Below are 18,442 nucleotides of genomic sequence, written 5' to 3'. Positions count from 1 at the left end.
AGCACTAAAAGGCAGCGTATAATGAGTAGAGAGAATTTTGACAGCCTTTGGAGCCATTCTTTATGTGGCCAAAGCCTTACAATACCTTTCTCAGCAATTAAAAATAACGTGGGAGACAATGTGGGGAAGATAGGTAGTAGTTGATCATTCTTTTAAAACCCTATGTTCTTTCCCAACGCAGAAAAGATATATCAATTGGTGCCCTTACGCACAGTCATGGTTGCACTTCCCATCATGCATTTGGGCAGAAGTTAAATGGCTGCAGTATCATTTACTGAAAGCTCAACAAATACACTAGATGGCAATATTTAGTTACAATATACAATATCCTTTAAGAATTACAAGTCTTTCTATCCGTGGATGCCTCTCACAGAAAGAATGTTAATAATGTAAATGCCATCTTGAGGATTTATTGTCATAAATAACAAATACAGTACTTATGTATTGTATGTTGAATGTATATATTTGTCCGAGTTTTATTCATTTTTTTTTCTTAATGCATTGCCAAAATGTATATGATCGGGAAAAATTATCGGGAATGATTGGAATTGAATCGGGAGCAAAAAAAAAAGCAATCGGATCGGGAAATATCGGGATCCGCAGTAGAGCTGTCCCGACTAGTCGACATAGTCGACGTCATCGATGACGTAAATCCGTCGACTAAGGGTTAAAAGAATATATGCGTGGAAAGTTAGAATGTCGGATGCTCTGTTTGCAAGCGGGGAAAGCGGCACAAAGCCAAAAAAAGCGCACCAGAGTGTCCAAAACATTGACTTATTTCAAAGAAACAAAGGAGAGTACACTCTTCTGTCCTGTCTCTTCAGTGCCAAGCTTGGCTGCACGTCGGCCGTGAATAAACACCTCAAGCGCCTTCACGCAGTTTGTAATTTTTTTTTTTTTTTTTTCCATTTTTTGTACACCAGAGGGTGCTGTCGCCTTACGAAATAATGTGTGCTATTAGTATTGTTCTTAATGCTAATTGAAAGGTTTATTTCATGTTATGGTTTATTTTATGGTATAGAAAATTATATAAGGTTAAAAGGTCATGAATATATACAGTGATTGCACTCAAGGGAGAAATTGTCAATGATAAGGTAATAAGGTAAAGGCAATTCATATAGGCAATTCATTGATATATAAATAAGGTTTAAAAGGCAAAAGTTGACAAGTTTTTGTTAATTTCTAATTGTGTTGCTTTATTTTTGTACACCGTAGCTCTTACGGTGTGTTTACATCAAGGATGGAATAAAAGTTGTAAACCATCAGTTTAAGAGACCATCTTTTCAATCGGGATGCTACACTAGTTAATTCTATCAGCATTTGAACTCATTGTTTATTTGTGATTTATTATTGTTATTTACGTGTTTATTTGTACTTTAATAATTGATTTGAGTGTTCCAATATGTTTTTTGTGAATTGATAAGCGTCAACAAAAATTTCATTGCTAAATTAGTAAAAAAAAAAAAAAAAAAATGTAATTATTAGATTAGTCGACTAATCGTAAAAATAGTCGGCTGACTAATCGGGAGAAAATTAGTCGTTTGGGACAGCCCTAATCCGCAGATACTCAAACTAAAACGATCGGGATCGGATCGGGAGCAAAAAAACATGATCGGAACAACCCTACTTCTAAGCTTCATGGAGTTAGTCACTTAAACAGCGCCTCTCCATTAGCTCAGGTGTCAAAAGTTGTTGAAATCAATGTAGCAAACTAGAATTTCAGCCGATGAACGAGAGCAGTAATAGCTGGGTAGTCCTCATAAATCTCATATACAGCGGTACCTCTACTTACAAACGTCTCTACAAACAGAATGTTCAGGTTACGACACGCCTCAATGGAAAAATATTGATTTTGTTATGAAACAAATTTCAGGATACAAGAGGCAAAAATACAGTATTGTAGACAAAACATAATGTACGGTGGGGCAAATAAGTATTTAGTCAACCACCAATTGTGCAAGTTCTCCTACTTGATAAAATTAGAGAGGCCTGTAATTGTCAACATGGGTAACCTCAACCATGAGAGACAGAATGTGGGGAAAAAAACAGAAAATCACATTGTTTGATTTTTAAAGAATTTATTTCCGAATTAGAGTGGAAAATAAGTATTTGGTCACCTACAAACAAGCAAGATTTCTGGCTGTCAAAGAGGTCTAACTTCTTCTGACGAGGTCTAACGAGGCTCCACTCGTTACCTGTATTAATGGCACCTGTTTTAACTCATTATCGGTATAAAAGACACCTGTCCACAACCTCAGTCAGTCACACTCCAAACTCCACTATGACCAAGACCAAAGATCTGTCGACGGACACCAGAGACAAAATTGTAGACTTGCACCAGGCTGGGAAGACTGAATCTGCAATCGGTAAAACGCTTGGTGCAAAGAAATCAACTGTCGGAGCAATTATTAGAAAATGGAAGACATACAAGACCACTGATAATCTCCCTCGATCTGGGGCTCCATGCAAGATCAAGGTGCTATTTTTAGCTTCCGCAATTGAGCGACGTTACGGTGACAAGTCAACTTCATGAAAAAACAGAAGCCCTCCGGGTCAAAAGAAAAAGAAAGAAGAGAGAATAAACGTGAAGAAAAACGGGTTTGTTGTGATGATTTTTTTCAACAGCATAAGCACGTATACTTAGCGCAACTGCAAGCTAGCGGTTATTTACATAGAGTTTATATGACTAACTGCTAAAGCAAAATTATACTGTATCATTAGCCAGGCTGTTGTTTTAGAAATATTTTCAGTATTCAGCCAGCTGTGGATTAGTTTCAGTTAAATTTATTCCCCTTGGACAAGGTGTATGGGGGACTAAAATTGTCTTGCTTATTTTCATGTGATGTGAACCACTTTTACCTTGTGTTAAATTGTGCTTTTCAAATAAATTTGCCTTGCCTAAAAGTGCCAAAGTTAATTAAATAAATACACCATTAAATACGCAATTAATAATTTAAAAGTTCTGTGGTATGGGGGACTAAAAGTGCCACGGATTTATAAGCATACATTTGTTATTAAATGTGTCATTAATTCATTAAAATGGTGATCACGTTCATGTAAAAAAAATTCCAATTTATTTATTTATTTTTTGGTATCATATATTATGACAACGAAACACAGTGTCAGCAATAAAATTAATTTACAAGAATGTTCTAAGAATAAGTTGACAATGAGCGTTATTTGTTTCCCATCATTTTTGAGGGGAATTCTAAATCAAGCTGCTTAGGCAATACTTTCCACCAAGATCGTCAACCATTGAATATGGTACGCCCGCCGTTGTCATGCCAATGTAGTTACCCCAGTCAAAAATTGTATCCCCTGGGCGGAGCCATATGGCGGTAGATTTGTGTCGTTATTATTCAATCAAAAAAAAGTTATTAATTTTTTTTTTTTTTTTGCTTCAATCAAAATATATATTTTCAATCAAAAAAGTCACTTCAATCAAAAAAAAAAAAATGTGTTTGAGTGCGAAAATAAATTTGAAAGTTAAAAAAAATGCATGTGAAAGCTATTTTTCTTTGATTGGATTTTTTTGGGGGGGACTGAACTAACTTTTTTGATTGAAGTAATGTTGATTTGTGTTTTGGCCACATTTTGGCTAGGATGTTTTTGTCTTTATTATTCAATCAAAAAATAAGTTGCTTCAAGACATATATATTTTCAAAAAGAAAAATCACTTTAGTCAAAAAAAGAAAACAATCAATCATAGAAAACGTTTTTGAATGCGAAAAATATTTGAGATTGAAAAATTTGCATTTGAACACTTACTTTTTCATTGAAAAAGTTTTATTTGATTGAAGCCATCCTTTTTATGTTTGGGCCATTTTATGGGTAGGACATTTGTGTCTAAATCATTCAATCCCCCGAAAAGTTGCTTTATCAAAAAAATATTTTCAATCAAAGAAAAAAATCATTTGAAAAATAAAATTGCCCTCCCCTTTTAAAAAAAAAAAAAAAAAAATTATATCCAAAGTAAATGACCGTCTAAGGTGCTAATCACATGATCTGTTCAAAAAATAATTTGACCCATTATACAAATGAATGTTGTTGTTCATTTCATTCGTGTTGCAGTTTTATTGCTTTACAACTTTATATATATAGGAAAGTAATTTTCATGCAATGACACTTTTCGGCCACCAGGGGGGCCTTGCCCCCCTGCCCCCTCCTTAAAATCCGCTTATGGGTACCGCTGTATCACGTGATAAGCAATGCGTGCACCTGACCAAGCAAGCAATCAAAACAGAATTTTTAAAAAGGTTATTTTAACAAGATTGAGCTTTGGCAGCCATTTTAAATAGCCAATTTTAACTTTATATTTTTAAACAATATTACCCTCGTTTTTATCCTTGATTCTCCCTTTATCTTGAAATGCAATGTTTTTCAAGTCACCAATCGGAGTCGTTCTCTAGTCTTGAGGTGGCCGATTATATAGTTTTTGAGAAAAAAATTAATTTGAGTCTTCATTTCTTGATGATAGCGCCACACAGTGTGCATTTGTTTGGTCTGATCGGAAAAATATTGAAGTCAGTGTGTTTGCAGGCTGTGTCCAGAAGGGGAAGACAACGACTGTTAATTCAAACAAATATTCAGCAACGAGTTAAGATTACTTCAAGCGCTCCAAAGGATTTCAATCACATTGTGATATTTGATCAGGTTGACATCTGAGCTATTTGCCGAAAGCAATGTGCACATAACAACCAGTTTTTGAGGTTATGTTTATTAAAAGGTTTCATTCAATTAGAGTCTAGTATTAAAGATGACACACAACTGTACATTTCTGTGTCCCCACATGATTATAGTCCCTTAGTCTCCCTGAGTAAATGCATTCATCAAATCAATGAATGGATGTGCCAGAATTTTCTCCAGTTAAATGTGGAGAAAACAGAGGTGATCATTTTTGGGCCAAAAAAGGAAAGGTCAAAGATAAGCAGCCAACTTAGCACAATGTCACTTACAGCTACAAATCAAGTCAGAAACCTTGGCGTAATTATTGACTCAGACCTAAAATTTGATAGCCATCTAAAGTCCGTCACTAAATCCGCTTATTACCACCTAAAAAATATAACCAGAATTAAGGGGCTTCTGACTCAACAAGACATGGAAAAACTTATGCATGCATTCGTTTTCAGCAGATTGGACTACTGCAACGGTATATTTACAGGTCTTGATAAAAAATCAGTCAGGAAGCTGCAGCTTGTACAGAATGCTGCAGCCAGAGTCCTCACAAATACAAGGAAGCTGGACCACATTACACCGGTTTTGAAATCGCTACACTGGCTTCCAGTGAGTCAAAGGATAGACTATAAAATACTACTGCTCGTCTACAAAACACTTAATGGCCTTGGACCAAAATACATGCTTGACTTGTTAGATTCCTATGAGACATCTAGACCCTTAAGGTCGTCTGGAACGGGTCTTTTGCATGTTCCAAGAACAAGAACCAAGCAGGGTGAGGCAGCATTTAGTTATTATGCTCCTCACCTCTGGAACAAGTTACCCGAAGGTCTGAAGTATGCTCAAACCGTTAGCTCATTTAAATCAGGGCTAAAAACGCTTTTGTTTAGCACTGCATATCCATAACTGTCTATATATTTCAATCTACCTGCCTTCTATTCCTCTTGTGCTTATCTCCATTGGTGATTTCAATGATTATTATTAGTAGTAGTTTTTGCTTTATTTCTATTTTTGTTTTATTTTTATTTATTTATTTTTATTCTGTGATTAAATGCGATCTTTTGTCTTGGTTTTTACGTTGTGTTGATTTAAATGTGATTTTTATGGTTTTCATGTGATGTAAAGCACTTTGAATTGCCTTGTGTTGAATTGTGCTATATAAATAAATTTGCCTTGCCTTAAATGTCGCTGTCTATAAAATTATGTGAGTCATTTTTGGTGCCATTTGGACGTACCATAGTGGAAGCCAGATGGGACATTTTGTGTTAAAGTTAGCCCTCAGCCTAGCTTTGACTTAGGATACTTGAGGAGAACTCTAATAATACAAATAAACCTTTTGAAATGATTCAATTTGATTGATTTCTTTGATCTATAGCTTTAACGGATTCGACAAGTTTTGATCAACCACAAAGCAAATTCAAAATTTTAATTTAGTTAAAAATAAATAAAATTGCTGACCACAGTTGAATTTCCCACACTGGTGTGATGTTAATGCAAAAGAGCGATGTCATTAATATGGAAACATGGAACCCCAAAAGGGTCAAATTAAATAAATAAAAACAACATTTTGAAATCAATACCACTTTGATAAATAACAAATTGTGTTGTGTGGCCCTTAAATTACAAAAAAATATATATATTATTATGAAAAAGATTTTACAAGATAAAAAGTGTTTTTCACAAAGTTTTTTTTTTTTTTCATAATCAGGGTGCACATAAGTGGTTCTTATGCGCGCATGCGTACTGGAAGTAGACAAACGCGCTGGCCTTCAACGGCTTCCATACGCTTTTGCGTACCGATGGCTGACCACTGCGTTTGCGGCAGACACGAGGAAATCACCTCTCAAAATGTCAAAGAGGCAGGCCCCACCGAGTAATTATTTCCGTGTTCCCCCACCCCCATCAAAAGACAGACGACAGAGACGTCACAGGAGCTACCGGGAAAAAAGGACTTTTGCTGAAAAGTGGCTGCAGAAGGCAACATGGCTAGAAGCAAATGATGCTCGCACGGAAATGTGGTGCAACATTTCCCGTGAGAATCCCAATGTCGTTAATAAGAGCAGCGCATTTTATGTAGGGTCAAAGAATTTTAGCCATCCAAACTTTGAAAAGCACGGAAAAAAAAACAGAGCATGTGGCAATTAAACAAACTATCGATGTCAAACAGGACCCCACTTACCCTATGGACAAGTGGCGGAAAAAAAGTTATTGAAGAACAGCACCATGCACTGACAAATGTGTTTTTGCTCGCATTTCACAAAGCTAAACATGCACGTTCAATGAGCTTTTATGAGGAGGACATCCCACTTTTACAAAGGCTTGGAGTTAATGTGGGAGCCGCATAATGCCCTTTATTTTGAATTAGTAGTGCTTTTATGTTTATTTCATGATTTGAAGATGCAGATATTTGCTCATAATTTTATGTTTTTGTCTATCTGATGACATTGTTAAAAAAAATAATCAGACTTCATGTTCATTTTGGCAGATCCGGCAGCTCTCGTGCATATAAAATAATAATATAAAAACGTTGGTGGGAAAGAAGGAGATGAGTCATTAGCCACGTTTACATGCTGACTTTTATTCATACCGATTCAAATCATTCCGAATGGAAATTTCAGATCAGCTGTTAACATGTCACTTCATCTATTCCGATCCAGCGTTTACATGTGACTGCCTTTATTCCGAAAGGACGTTTGACAACTGCCGTCTGACATGCGCAGATTAACCAAAACAAAGCGTCACGTTGCAAAACATGGAGATCGATCGTCGGAGTGCTGCTGTTTTAACTTTAACCCACTTGTTGTGCTTGTGGGGTCGTATCCGCTTCTGCTGTTTCGCTCTTTTGCCTTGTAGTAGCCGGTTTTCCACCGGTTTCTAATCTGGTCAACGCTCCGGTCTATTCCGGCTTCGTATAACCTCTCGTGAACTTTTTTAAATAGTTCACTGTTCCTCGTTTTACGCCCGTCTAAGCGAGCAATTATATTCAATTCTTTTAAAGTTTGAATTAAATACAATCTTTCCGCCGGACTCCAATTAGGTGCGCTGTGCTTGGAAGCCATGTTGCAAATGACGTTACTTACGTCACAAAGTGATGTCAGTACGGAGCATGTGCAGAAAGAACGCAACCAGACACCATTCCGCTTCCCTGTACATGATATAATTTTACTTCTAATCGGTTTGGCAAAAGGAATATTCCACCCCTGTGAATCGGAATGAAATTCCATTAGGTTTGGGCCTGTTCATTCCGAATGAGGTGTTTATATGGAACACATTTATTCGGTTTGAACAAATATTCCGATTGTAATTGGAATATTTGGCTCCATGTAAACGTGGCAATTGTTATATCTTGACCGAGTGACCCACACGACACCTTTATTGGCTTTTACAACTTTACTCAACGTCTTGCCAAGTGACTCTGAACAACTTTTCTCTATTTTAGTGAAGGAGTAAGGCACAAACAATAACACATCTAAATGACATGCGTGCACTCTACTGGTGAACTCCCGTATTACAACTAAATAAAATCCACTATCACAGTCGCCGATGGCTTTCTCCACTTTATTGTGGCAACAATAAGAAAACAAAGTGGCGTCTAATGGCGTGAGGAAATGTAGTTTTTTCACACAAGCAAACAGATTACAAAGCACCACTTCAGTGTTGTCCCGAGACTGCATTTCCCATGATTCACTGCGTGGCCTGGGCGCTCACTGATTCGCTGCCAGACATTAAAAGCAACACTTGTCACCTGTCAGCAGCTCTCGCGAAGAGGCGAAGGCACAAACTAGAAGGTTTCAAAGCGATCACCGTGAAAGAAACGGCGAACCGTACAAATGCAATGCAATGCTTGAAGCATGAATGAGGTGGAAATACATAATACAAATACAGATAAATAAAAAATAAATAAACAAACTCACCGGCGGTGTGTGTCTCTTACTGCAATGTGACCGTGAATTACCGCGACGCCGACCCGCTTATGTGCACATCCACACCCCTTTCCCGATTGACAGTGGATTAACCCTTTCGGACAAGATCGTAGATGACGCACAATTTAAACACGCTTAACCTAGCGAACGTAACAACAACTATGATCGGGGATAGCCTCGGCTAATGTCGCTAGCTTATACTGTTCATTCCACAACAGTTGGCAGCTCTGCTTTGACAAAGTCATCAGTCATATATCCAAAAATCACACTTACTTTTTGGCAAATCCTTGATCATAAGCAGACCGGTTAAGGAAGCAGGCATCTTCGAAATGTTTGCAGCAGAGAAAACTACTCGATGATGGCGTGAAATTCATTCGCTTCGTGCGAACAAAAGATGTCCATTTACGTGCCCTGGTATCCTTCGGCCACTCATACAACTTTTCGTTTGAGTGAGAACAAAACATCGCCACACACCGCCGAGAAGCAATGCAACAAACGATACTGTTCTATGGTGGACTTCCCTCGCACGTCTAGGTGTGACGTAATTTCCGAAGATTTCCGAAGATTGCCGAAGAAAAGCATTTTCGTTGTCAAGGGCGTTGCTATGGGTTAAACAAAGAATCTGGAAGGGTTGCGTTAAAAAAAAAAAAGAAAATATGCTTATAATTGTTTAGCCATTGATATTATTCAAAAACATGGTTGGCCAACCTTAGTTCACATTTGGCCTTTAATGTGGGAGCCGCATATGAATGCACTTTATTTTGAATTAGTGCTTTTATGTTTATTTCTTTACATTTCACTTCAAAGTAATGGCAATTTTGTTGTGCCAGTTGATGTTAATCAAGCGTTCATTTTTTATATAATTAATTGAAGGTATTTGGCTCTAACTAAAGCTTGTCATAATTTTATCGCATCAGGCGGGTCGGCTCTCAAGCTCAATGAGGACCAAGTCACATCTCCAGGTCCTCCTCTGAGAACCTGGGCAAAGGGTTAAAGGGTAAATATGTGCACCCCTGTTTATAATGCCTTTTTCCACAATTGCCTTTTTATTTCATAATGTTGTTTTTAAGCACAATTCGATTATACAAGATTAACAGCTTTATTCACAAAGAAATGTAATTCAAAATGTCTTTTTCCATGATGGCCTTTTTATTTCATAATGTCATTTTTCAGCACAATGAATTCTCTTCTATTAATCAAATTCATAAAGCGGAGTCAGTTAAGTGATTGGCTGGACTGTGGAGTCCGGTCATTAGCATTTGGTAGCGTCTGGTCGCGAGCATTTGGTTGCGTTAATGAACTGTTCGGTGAACTTTCAGAAAGCATCCAATCAAAAACACACTGCTGCTGAAATCCTCGGTTCGCAACTTCTCCGAGTTAAACTGAAAGTGATGCTATCAAACGCTAGTGCAGCTAGCCAGACTCCACGATCCAGCCAATCCCTTAAATGACTCCGCCTTATGTATTTGATTGACAGCATGTTTCATTGTGCTGGAAACGACATTAAAGTGCGTACGACAGGATAAAAAAAAGTCTTAAATAGCGTTATTATGTGAATTACAATCATATTTTGAGACGATTCGACGACAGTGAGGCAAATAAGTATTTAGTCAACCACCAATTGTGCAAGTTCTCCTACTTGAAAAGATTAGAGAGGCCTGTAATTGTCAACATGGGTAAACCTTAACCATGAGTGACAGAATGTGGAGAAAAAAAGAAAGAAAATCACATTGTTTAATTTTTAAAGAATTTATTTCCAAATTAGAGTGGAAAATAAGTATTTGGTCACCTACAAACAAGCAAGATTTCTGGCTGTCAAAGAGGTCTAACTTCTTTTCTAACGAGGTCTAACAAGAACTAATGAGGCTCCACTCGTTACCTGTATTAATGGCGCCTGTTTTAACTCATTATCCGTATAAAAGACACCTGTCCACAATCTCAGTCAGTCACACTCCAAACTCCGGACACCAGAGATAAAATTGTACACCTGCACCAGGCTGGGAAGACTGAATCGGCAACAGGTAAAACGCTTGGTGAAAGAATGAATGGGGCCATGTATCGAGAGTTTTTGAGTGAAAATCTCCTTCCATCAGCAAGGGCATTGAAGATGAGACGTGGCTGGGTCTTTCAGCATGACAATGATCCCAAACACACAGCCAGGGCAACAAAGGAGTGGCTTCGTAAGAAGCATTTCAAGGTCCTAGAGTGGCCTAGCCAGTCTCCAGATCTCAACCCCATAGGAAATCTGTGGACGGAGTTGAAAGTCCGTGTTGCCCAACGACAGCCCCAAAACATCACTGCTCTAGAGGAGATCTGCATGGAGGAATGGGCCAAAATACAGTGTGTGAAAAGCATGTGAAGAGTTACAGAAAACGTTTGGCCTCCGTTATTGCCAATAAAGGGTACATAACAAAGTATTGAGATGAACTTTTTGTATTGACCAAATACTTATTTTCCACCATGATTTGCAAATAAATTCTTTAAAAATCAAACAATGTGATTTTCTTTTTTTTTTTTTTCACATTCTGTCTCTCATGGCTGAGGTTTACCCATGTTGGTGATTGACTAAATACTTATTTGCCCCACTGTATATACAACAAATTGCCAAAGCGCGGATGACGAGAAATTACCCTTTTAATCTGCGGTTTAACAACGCCTACCATTATAGAGCTCTAGCGTCCCAAACAGGAGGATGACGTCGGCAGGAGAATGGTTTCATCTGATTTAGACTTCAGCCCATAGAGGGGGAATTATTCATAACAAGGAAAATGCGACGAAGAGAGCAGCAAAATGTCATTCTTTCAATCTGTCTACTCCAATATTTTTACAGGACATTCTTTTTATCGATGTATTTTTCCCCGATTGCTAAATAAATGGTATGGTCATGACAAATAAGTCTTGTGCTAAATGGAACATGAAATATTAAAAATGCATTTATTCAGTACGACATGGCAAAATTACTCCATAATGCTCAACACTGTCCACTTCTTGCACCTCCCGAACTATATTTTATGCCACCGTCTTTTGTCATTTCCCTGCCCACCCCAGCTTCCGAGCCAGAGGAAAGAGCGTAAACAACGGTGGGCTGGCAGTGCTTGTCGCCGGGAACAAACGCCAAAAATAGCCACATTCCCGGTGGGGAAAAAACGGCCGACATTGGAGCACAGAGCTGCGCGTGGCCAAGTCGAGGAAAGCGCATTCTCGGCAGGCACGCAAGGAGGACCGATTGAGCTGGGTCAGCCAACCCGTCGTTGTACTAGGGCCACGGCGAGCTTCCAGGGCTCGTCATCAGGCCGAGGAAAGCCCATTCTCGCCGGGCACACGAAGAGGACCGGGCGAGTAAAGTACAGCTCGCTGTTCTACTGTGGCCACGGTGGGCCGGTAGTGCTCGTCGCCGGAAATGAACGGCAAAAATAGCCCAATCTTGGTCGACATCGGAGCACGGTGCTGCTCGTGTCCAAGCCGAGGAAAGCGCATTCTCGGTGGGCATGCATGGAGGACCGGGGAATGGGGGCGACAAGACGCCGTTTGCCGGCCACATAATGCAAGCCACAGTTTTTGTATTATTTTCAGTTCCCAGTTAGACCAAGCAATATGCTATTGTTTATGATGCAATTCCCTCAGGTGTCATTGTGCTGCGCTAAAATGTAAACTTGCCATTACAAAGTGTACCTCCTCCAGATATACAAGTGTACATAAATGTGGTGAAATTATATTTGCTACACAACAAAAATTCAAATAGATCTGTTCGTTCTGTATTTCAGAATGAACTTGGATCCACACCGTATATTGTCTTTTTTTTTTAAACTAATTTGTTGGAGATATCATTTGGTCTAAGCCGCAGTGGTGTCCAAACTATTCCACATAGGGCCACAGTGGGTGCTGAATTTCATTCCTACAAAACAAGATGACATCTTTTCACCAATCTGGTGTCTCACAAGTGTAATCAGTTGATTGCAGTCAGGTGCTGCTTGTTTTAGCACAAACTTCATTGGTTAAACTGTCTGTGCTTGATTGGTAGGAACAAAAACCAGGACCCACAGCGGCCCTTGCAGACAGGTTTGGACACCCTAAGGTATGGATTATCCCCAACATGTTTCTGTTGACAAATAAGGTGGAAGAAGTCTCTTTCAAAATTATCCATAGATACTATCCTGCAAATCACTACATGAAAAAATTCAAGCGGGACATTGATACAAACTGTTCGTTCTGTGGAAATCATCCAGAGCCAGTTCAGCTCCTTTTTTGGACCTGCTCTTTTTCCCCCCAAAATTGGAAAGAATTTTGCAAGTTCATCATCAGGAATCTACATGCGGACTTCAAACTCAAATGGGAAAATGTCATTTTTTGTTTCTATAAGAATCTCAAGAATGAGAATGTTTTTATGATTGAACTACTCATTTTGTTATCGAAATTCTACCTCCACAAATGTAAATTTAGCAAGCTGTTACCTTCTTTTTCGCACTTTCATGCTACATAAATCCGTTAAAAAAATCAAATAATCTGAAAGCAGGAAAAACTCAATATTTGTGAAAAACACATTTTGTGAGTAATTGATTACAGCATTATTGTTTTTTCCCCCTCTGATGTGCAATGTTTTGAATGTTTTGTTTTGTTTTGTATTGTTGATTGTTCTTCTGTCTGTTTATCGCGTTAATAAAAAAAAAATAAAAAATTAAAACACTCAAAATCAGGCTCTGAAGCATAGAGAAAGACTGCGATACTTTCTCTTTTTAATAGTCTCCCCAGGGTCCTAAAGCCCTACAAACACCCAAACACTGCTGGCCAAAAGTATCGGCATCCCTGCAATTCTGTCAGATAATGCTCAATTTCTCCCAGAAAATGATTGCAATTACAAATGCTTTTGTAGTAATATCTTCATTTATTTTGATTGCAATGAAAAAAACACAAAAGAGAATGGACAAAAATGAAATCATTATAATTTTACACAAAACTCCAAAAATGGGCCAGACAAAAGTATTGTCACCCTTTGAAAAATCATGTGATACTTCTTTGTGTAATTAACACTAACTGTTACTTACCTGTGGCACATAACAGGTGGTGGCAATAACTAAATCACACTCGCAGCCAGTTAAAATGGATTAAAGTTGACTCAACCTCTGTCCTTGTGTGTACCACATTGAGCATGAAGAAAAGAAAGAAGACCAAAGGACTGTCTGAGGACTTGAGAAGCAAAATTGTGAGGAAGCATGCGCAATCTCAAGGCTACAAGTCCATCTCCAAAGATCTGAATGTTCATGTGTCTACAGTGCACAGTGTCATCAATAAGTGTAAAGCCCACGGCACTGTGGCTAACCTCCCTAGATGTGGACGGAAAAGAAAAATTGACGAGAGATTTCAACGAAAGATTGTGCGGATGGTGGATAAAGAACCTCAACTAATATCCAAACAAGTTCAAGCTGTCCTGCAGTCTGAGGGTAAAACAGTGTCAACCCATACTATCCGTCGGCGTCTGAATAAAAAGGGACTCTATGGTTGGATATCCAGAAAGACCCCACTTCTGACCCAGAGACATAAAAAAGCCAGGCTGGAGTTTGCCAAAACTTACCTGTGAAAGCCAAAAACGTTTTGGAAGAATATTTTCAAAAGTGGAGATTTTTGGGAAAAGTCATCAATAGAGTTTACAGGGAAAAAAAACAAGGCCTTCAAAGAAAAGAACACGGTCCCCACGGTCAAACATAGTGGAGGTTCCATGATGTTTTGGGGTTGCTTTGCTGCCTCTGGCATTGGACTGCTTGACTGTCTGCATGCCATTATGTAGTCTGAAGACTACAAACAAATTTTGCAGCATAATGTAGGACCCACTGTGAGAAAGCTGGGTCTCCCTCAGGACAATGACCTAAAACACACTTCAAAAAGCACTAGAAAATGGTTTGAGAGAAAGCACTGGAGACTTCTAAAGTGACCAGCAATGAGTCCAGACCTGAATCCCACAGAACACCTGTGGAGAGATCTGAAAATGGCAGTTGGAGAAGGCACCCTTCAAATCTGCACTAGTTGGCCAAAGAAGAATGGTCTAAAATTCCAGCAGAGCATTGTAAGAAACTCATTGATGGATACCGGAAGCGGTTGTTCGCAGTTTTTTTGTCTAAAGGTTGTGCTACCAAGTATTAGGCTGAGGGTGCCAATACTTTTGTCTGGCCCATTTTGAGAGTTATGTGTAAAATGACAATGATTTAATTTTTTTTCATTTGTGTTTTTTCATTGCAAGCAAAAAATAAATAAAAGAAGATATTACTACCAAAGCATTTATAATTGCAGTCATTTTCTGGGAGAAACTGAGCATTATCTGACGAAACTGCAGGGGTGCCAATACTTTTGGCCAGCAGTGTAAATGAGGAGGGTTAAGCCGGACTGGTTGGACGAATGTTCGCAACACAAAAAAGAATATATTTGTCTTTCACTGAAAACACATCTTGAAAGAGTCTGTCTCTCCAACCTGACTACCAACATTTAAATGAAAACACTAATATTGTGAAATTACGGTTATTTTCGCCCACCAAAATGGAGGTAACTCATACGGTTTGAAACGAGCTTTGCAAAAAGATATTACGTGTGAATGTTTTCCAAATGGACTAATTATTTGAAACCCTCAAACTGTGTGGTTTCGATTGAGGCTATTTATAGTTAAAAGAATAAAAATACTAATCCAGCCCGCTTAATGTGATATTGTTGTTTACCTCGTCGCGGGTTCCATCTTGTGTATGGGACTGTACATAATATCCAGACATATATGCACAAAGTTAATGTAAGTTCATTTTTAATTTGTGCATGTTTGCGGTTAGTGTGTGCCGCTTCTATAAAAGAAATCTGTCAATCAAGAAGCTTCCAGTAATAATAAACAGTAATTAGTGTAACTTCCTGCTTGGTGACAAAAAAGACCTCAAATACAAGCTAGGAGTTTGCCAAAGGAATTCCTAAACACACATATATAATGGCCTTTATGCTGTATAATGAATTATTACATTAGCGCAAGTACTAGTACATTCCCGAGTCATTAGTTTGCACTCACTTTTCTAAACGTTTTTTTTGTGTGTCAAATTGGGCTATTAAAATACCAACTAGCCAATTATCAAATTACTCGAGACCTATTTTGCTAGAAGACTAACTGTTTCGAAAAATTATTGACCTCAGAATTGCACAAATCCTCGTCTTTCTAAGCCTCCTAATGGTTTTGATTAAATGTATCGATAGTATTATTATGTTATGTAAAATAACAAAAAACGGTCAAGATTGCTATGTTTTTTTTTATTGTATAAATATCTTATATAATATTCTAAAAAAAAAATATTGCACGCAGTGCCGCCGCACCATATAAGCAAATCACATGTCACGAATTGGGTACCCTAGTGGTCAAAGGGCATCACAACAAGTCGTGCTTTATTTTTTTATTTTGTTTTTTTATATGAAGCCACCTTACGCGAACCAATGTCATGTTCTTCTAACACTAAACTAAACATGTAAACTAATACAGTGGTACTTCTACATACGAAGTTAATTTATTCCAGGATTTTGTTTGTAAGTTGAAATGGTCGCATGTCGAGCAGGATTTTCCCATTAGAAATCATTAAAATTCCATTAATTTCTTCCACAGCCTGAAAACCTACATTAAATCCTTAATAAATACTGCTCGTACTTTTACAAATGGCAATTACACATGGCAAAACAAATTATAAATAAAAATCAGAATAATAATATAATAATAATTCCTGTAACAATGTAACGAATCGGGTTCTAATATGGCGGATATGTTTTGCATGCTTTACCTGAACGCACTGCGTGGCTGACGTGACAGAGTGAGAAAAGTGTGGTAGGGACTTAACTCTCTTTTAAATGTTTTGCTGTTTATGGCGTCAGCTGCGGCAGACAGTAGGAGTGTTGTGTTGCACAAGTTCTGAAATAAATGTTCAGAAATCTGACGGAGCTGGCGATTTCTTTGGCGATGCTACCACAATAGTAATTGTCACCTTAACCAATAAAGATCCTAGTCATTCTCTGGCCGTATTGTCGAGCCAGTTTACGGATGTGCTCATATTTTTCTATCATTTCTAGCTACATTTCAATGACAAGCGTCACCTTTTTCCATTTTCACCACCTGCAATAATCTTCTTTGAACCTGTGTTGATTTCTCTCACAAGAAAATCAGCCATGCGTCCGTCTTGCGAGAAAACAAAGAAACTGCAGCGCTGTCACAAATCGTCATATTTCTAACATTTCTCGGATGTAGAAACAAATGGCGAGTCAAAATTTTACATCGGATGTGTGTCGAAGCGATTGCATGTTGAGGTACCACTGTATAGGAATATGCCTTCCTCTATTGTCTCGTCATGACGTCGTCGCACCACTGTTTCCATGAGCGCTTGATTGCAGGGTGTCAAACTTGTTTGGTTCGCGGGCCACATTCATGCAAATTAGTTCTCATGTGGGACGGAACAATTTATTTTTGGCTAAACTGTCAGGTACGAGACGGGAGAACCAGTTGCGTATTGTGTTCAGACATGCATTTACCCCTTTTCACATGTTGACTCTGCCGGTCCATTTTTTTACCCCTTAAATGAAACGCACGTTTGATTGGCTGATGACTTGACCCACACACACACACACAGCCCTGACACAGACAGCATGTCGTCGAAAACGTGCCGCCTCCTCCGTCCCCTTCAAAGAGGAGGGATATTTGATTTTGTTTCTGGCCGCCAGCAGCAGCAACTGTAAATAATGTAAAAAGACGTCAATGTTGTGGAGGTGGGGAACACACCACAACTTTTGCTACAGAAATTCCGAGCTGCGTCAGTGTTAGCATAACATTAAACTGAGTGAACTCGCTAACCTGCAAAACTCGAGTAAGACGCTGCTTAGTGTCTTCCTGTATGTGTTTTCTACTGTTAATGTTATTTAAACTGTAAGAAATGTAGTGAATCGAGGTTTACCCCCTTCTCACCAAGTTTCATTTTTATTTTGCTTATGTGGTCTTAAAGCAGCCAAAAGGAGCTTTCATTTTTTGTTGAGTTTGGCTGTGCTTGTGGACAAAAGCAGTAGTGTTTTACCTGAAAAAAGGCTCCATTTTTATTTATTTTTGTTATTCCCTGACTAAAAGGTTTTGTCAGTTATATTTAATTTATTTATTTAGACAGACAATGTCGAGTGGTCTTAAGAAAATTGTTTTTTTCTTTCCAATCCTGGAGAGTTAAAAGATTATTAACAAGTTGATATTTATTGTGTGTTAAAATAATTGATGTTCAAATATTGCAATTTAAATTTGCTAATGAAATCCAAACATTTATTCTGGATGTTTTCAAAAATCTTTCTTTAGTAGTTTTTTATAACAAAGGTTTGAATCGAACGGTGTATCACCTGAACCAATACATATGAAAGTTAGTATTAGTCACTACAGATTTATTTTGCATTGATCGTTTAGTTAGCCTATCCTATTAGGTTCATATTCGTGAGAAATGTAGCCCTGACCCCTGTTCACCCAATCTGTTTGGTCTTATTAATGTCCTGTCCCCAGCAAAAAGCGTACATACTGTCATATTGTCCCTACCAAGGTTGAGACTAAACCTACGCCCTTGATGTACAGTATGAATGAGCTACAAGGTGCTGTGTAGGTTGGATTGGATGACCAAGCGGGCCTTACGTTTGGCTTGGATATTATATACTCGTCCTTCTCAAAAAATGAGCATATTGTGATTAATTTCATTATTTTCTGTAATGTACTGGTAAACATTAGACTTTGATAATTTTAAATTCATCACACACAACTGAAGTAGTTCAAGCCTTTTATTGTTTTAATATTGATGATTTTGAGGAAAAAGTCAAGAAAAAAC

General features: G+C 38.2%; 1 protein-coding gene across 5 annotated transcripts in view; it reads right to left on the bottom strand.

Moving 5' to 3' along the window:
* The window catches only part of LOC130931994 (tryptase-like), a 31,783-nt gene extending 22,183 nt beyond the window's left edge, over positions 1-9,600 (bottom strand). The window contains exon 1 of one of the 5 annotated variants that reach the window (XM_057861325.1): positions 8,871-9,600. In XM_057861325.1, coding sequence (XP_057717308.1) covers positions 8,871-9,061 — 191 coding nt within the window. In that variant the 5' untranslated portion in view covers positions 9,062-9,600. Of the gene's footprint in view, positions 1-8,588; positions 8,656-8,870 lie in introns of those variants that run through there. The other 4 variants (XM_057861320.1, XM_057861324.1, XM_057861322.1 and 1 more) reach the window with 4 other exon arrangements.
* Between the last annotated feature and the right edge of the window lie 8,842 nt (positions 9,601-18,442).

The sequence above is a fragment of the Corythoichthys intestinalis genome, chromosome 16, assembly GCF_030265065.1.
Source record: "Corythoichthys intestinalis isolate RoL2023-P3 chromosome 16, ASM3026506v1, whole genome shotgun sequence".
Classification (NCBI taxonomy): Eukaryota; Metazoa; Chordata; class Actinopteri; order Syngnathiformes; family Syngnathidae; genus Corythoichthys; species Corythoichthys intestinalis.
Note: the sequence above shows the minus strand (reverse complement) of the source record. Positions and strands in the feature narration are given on the sequence as shown.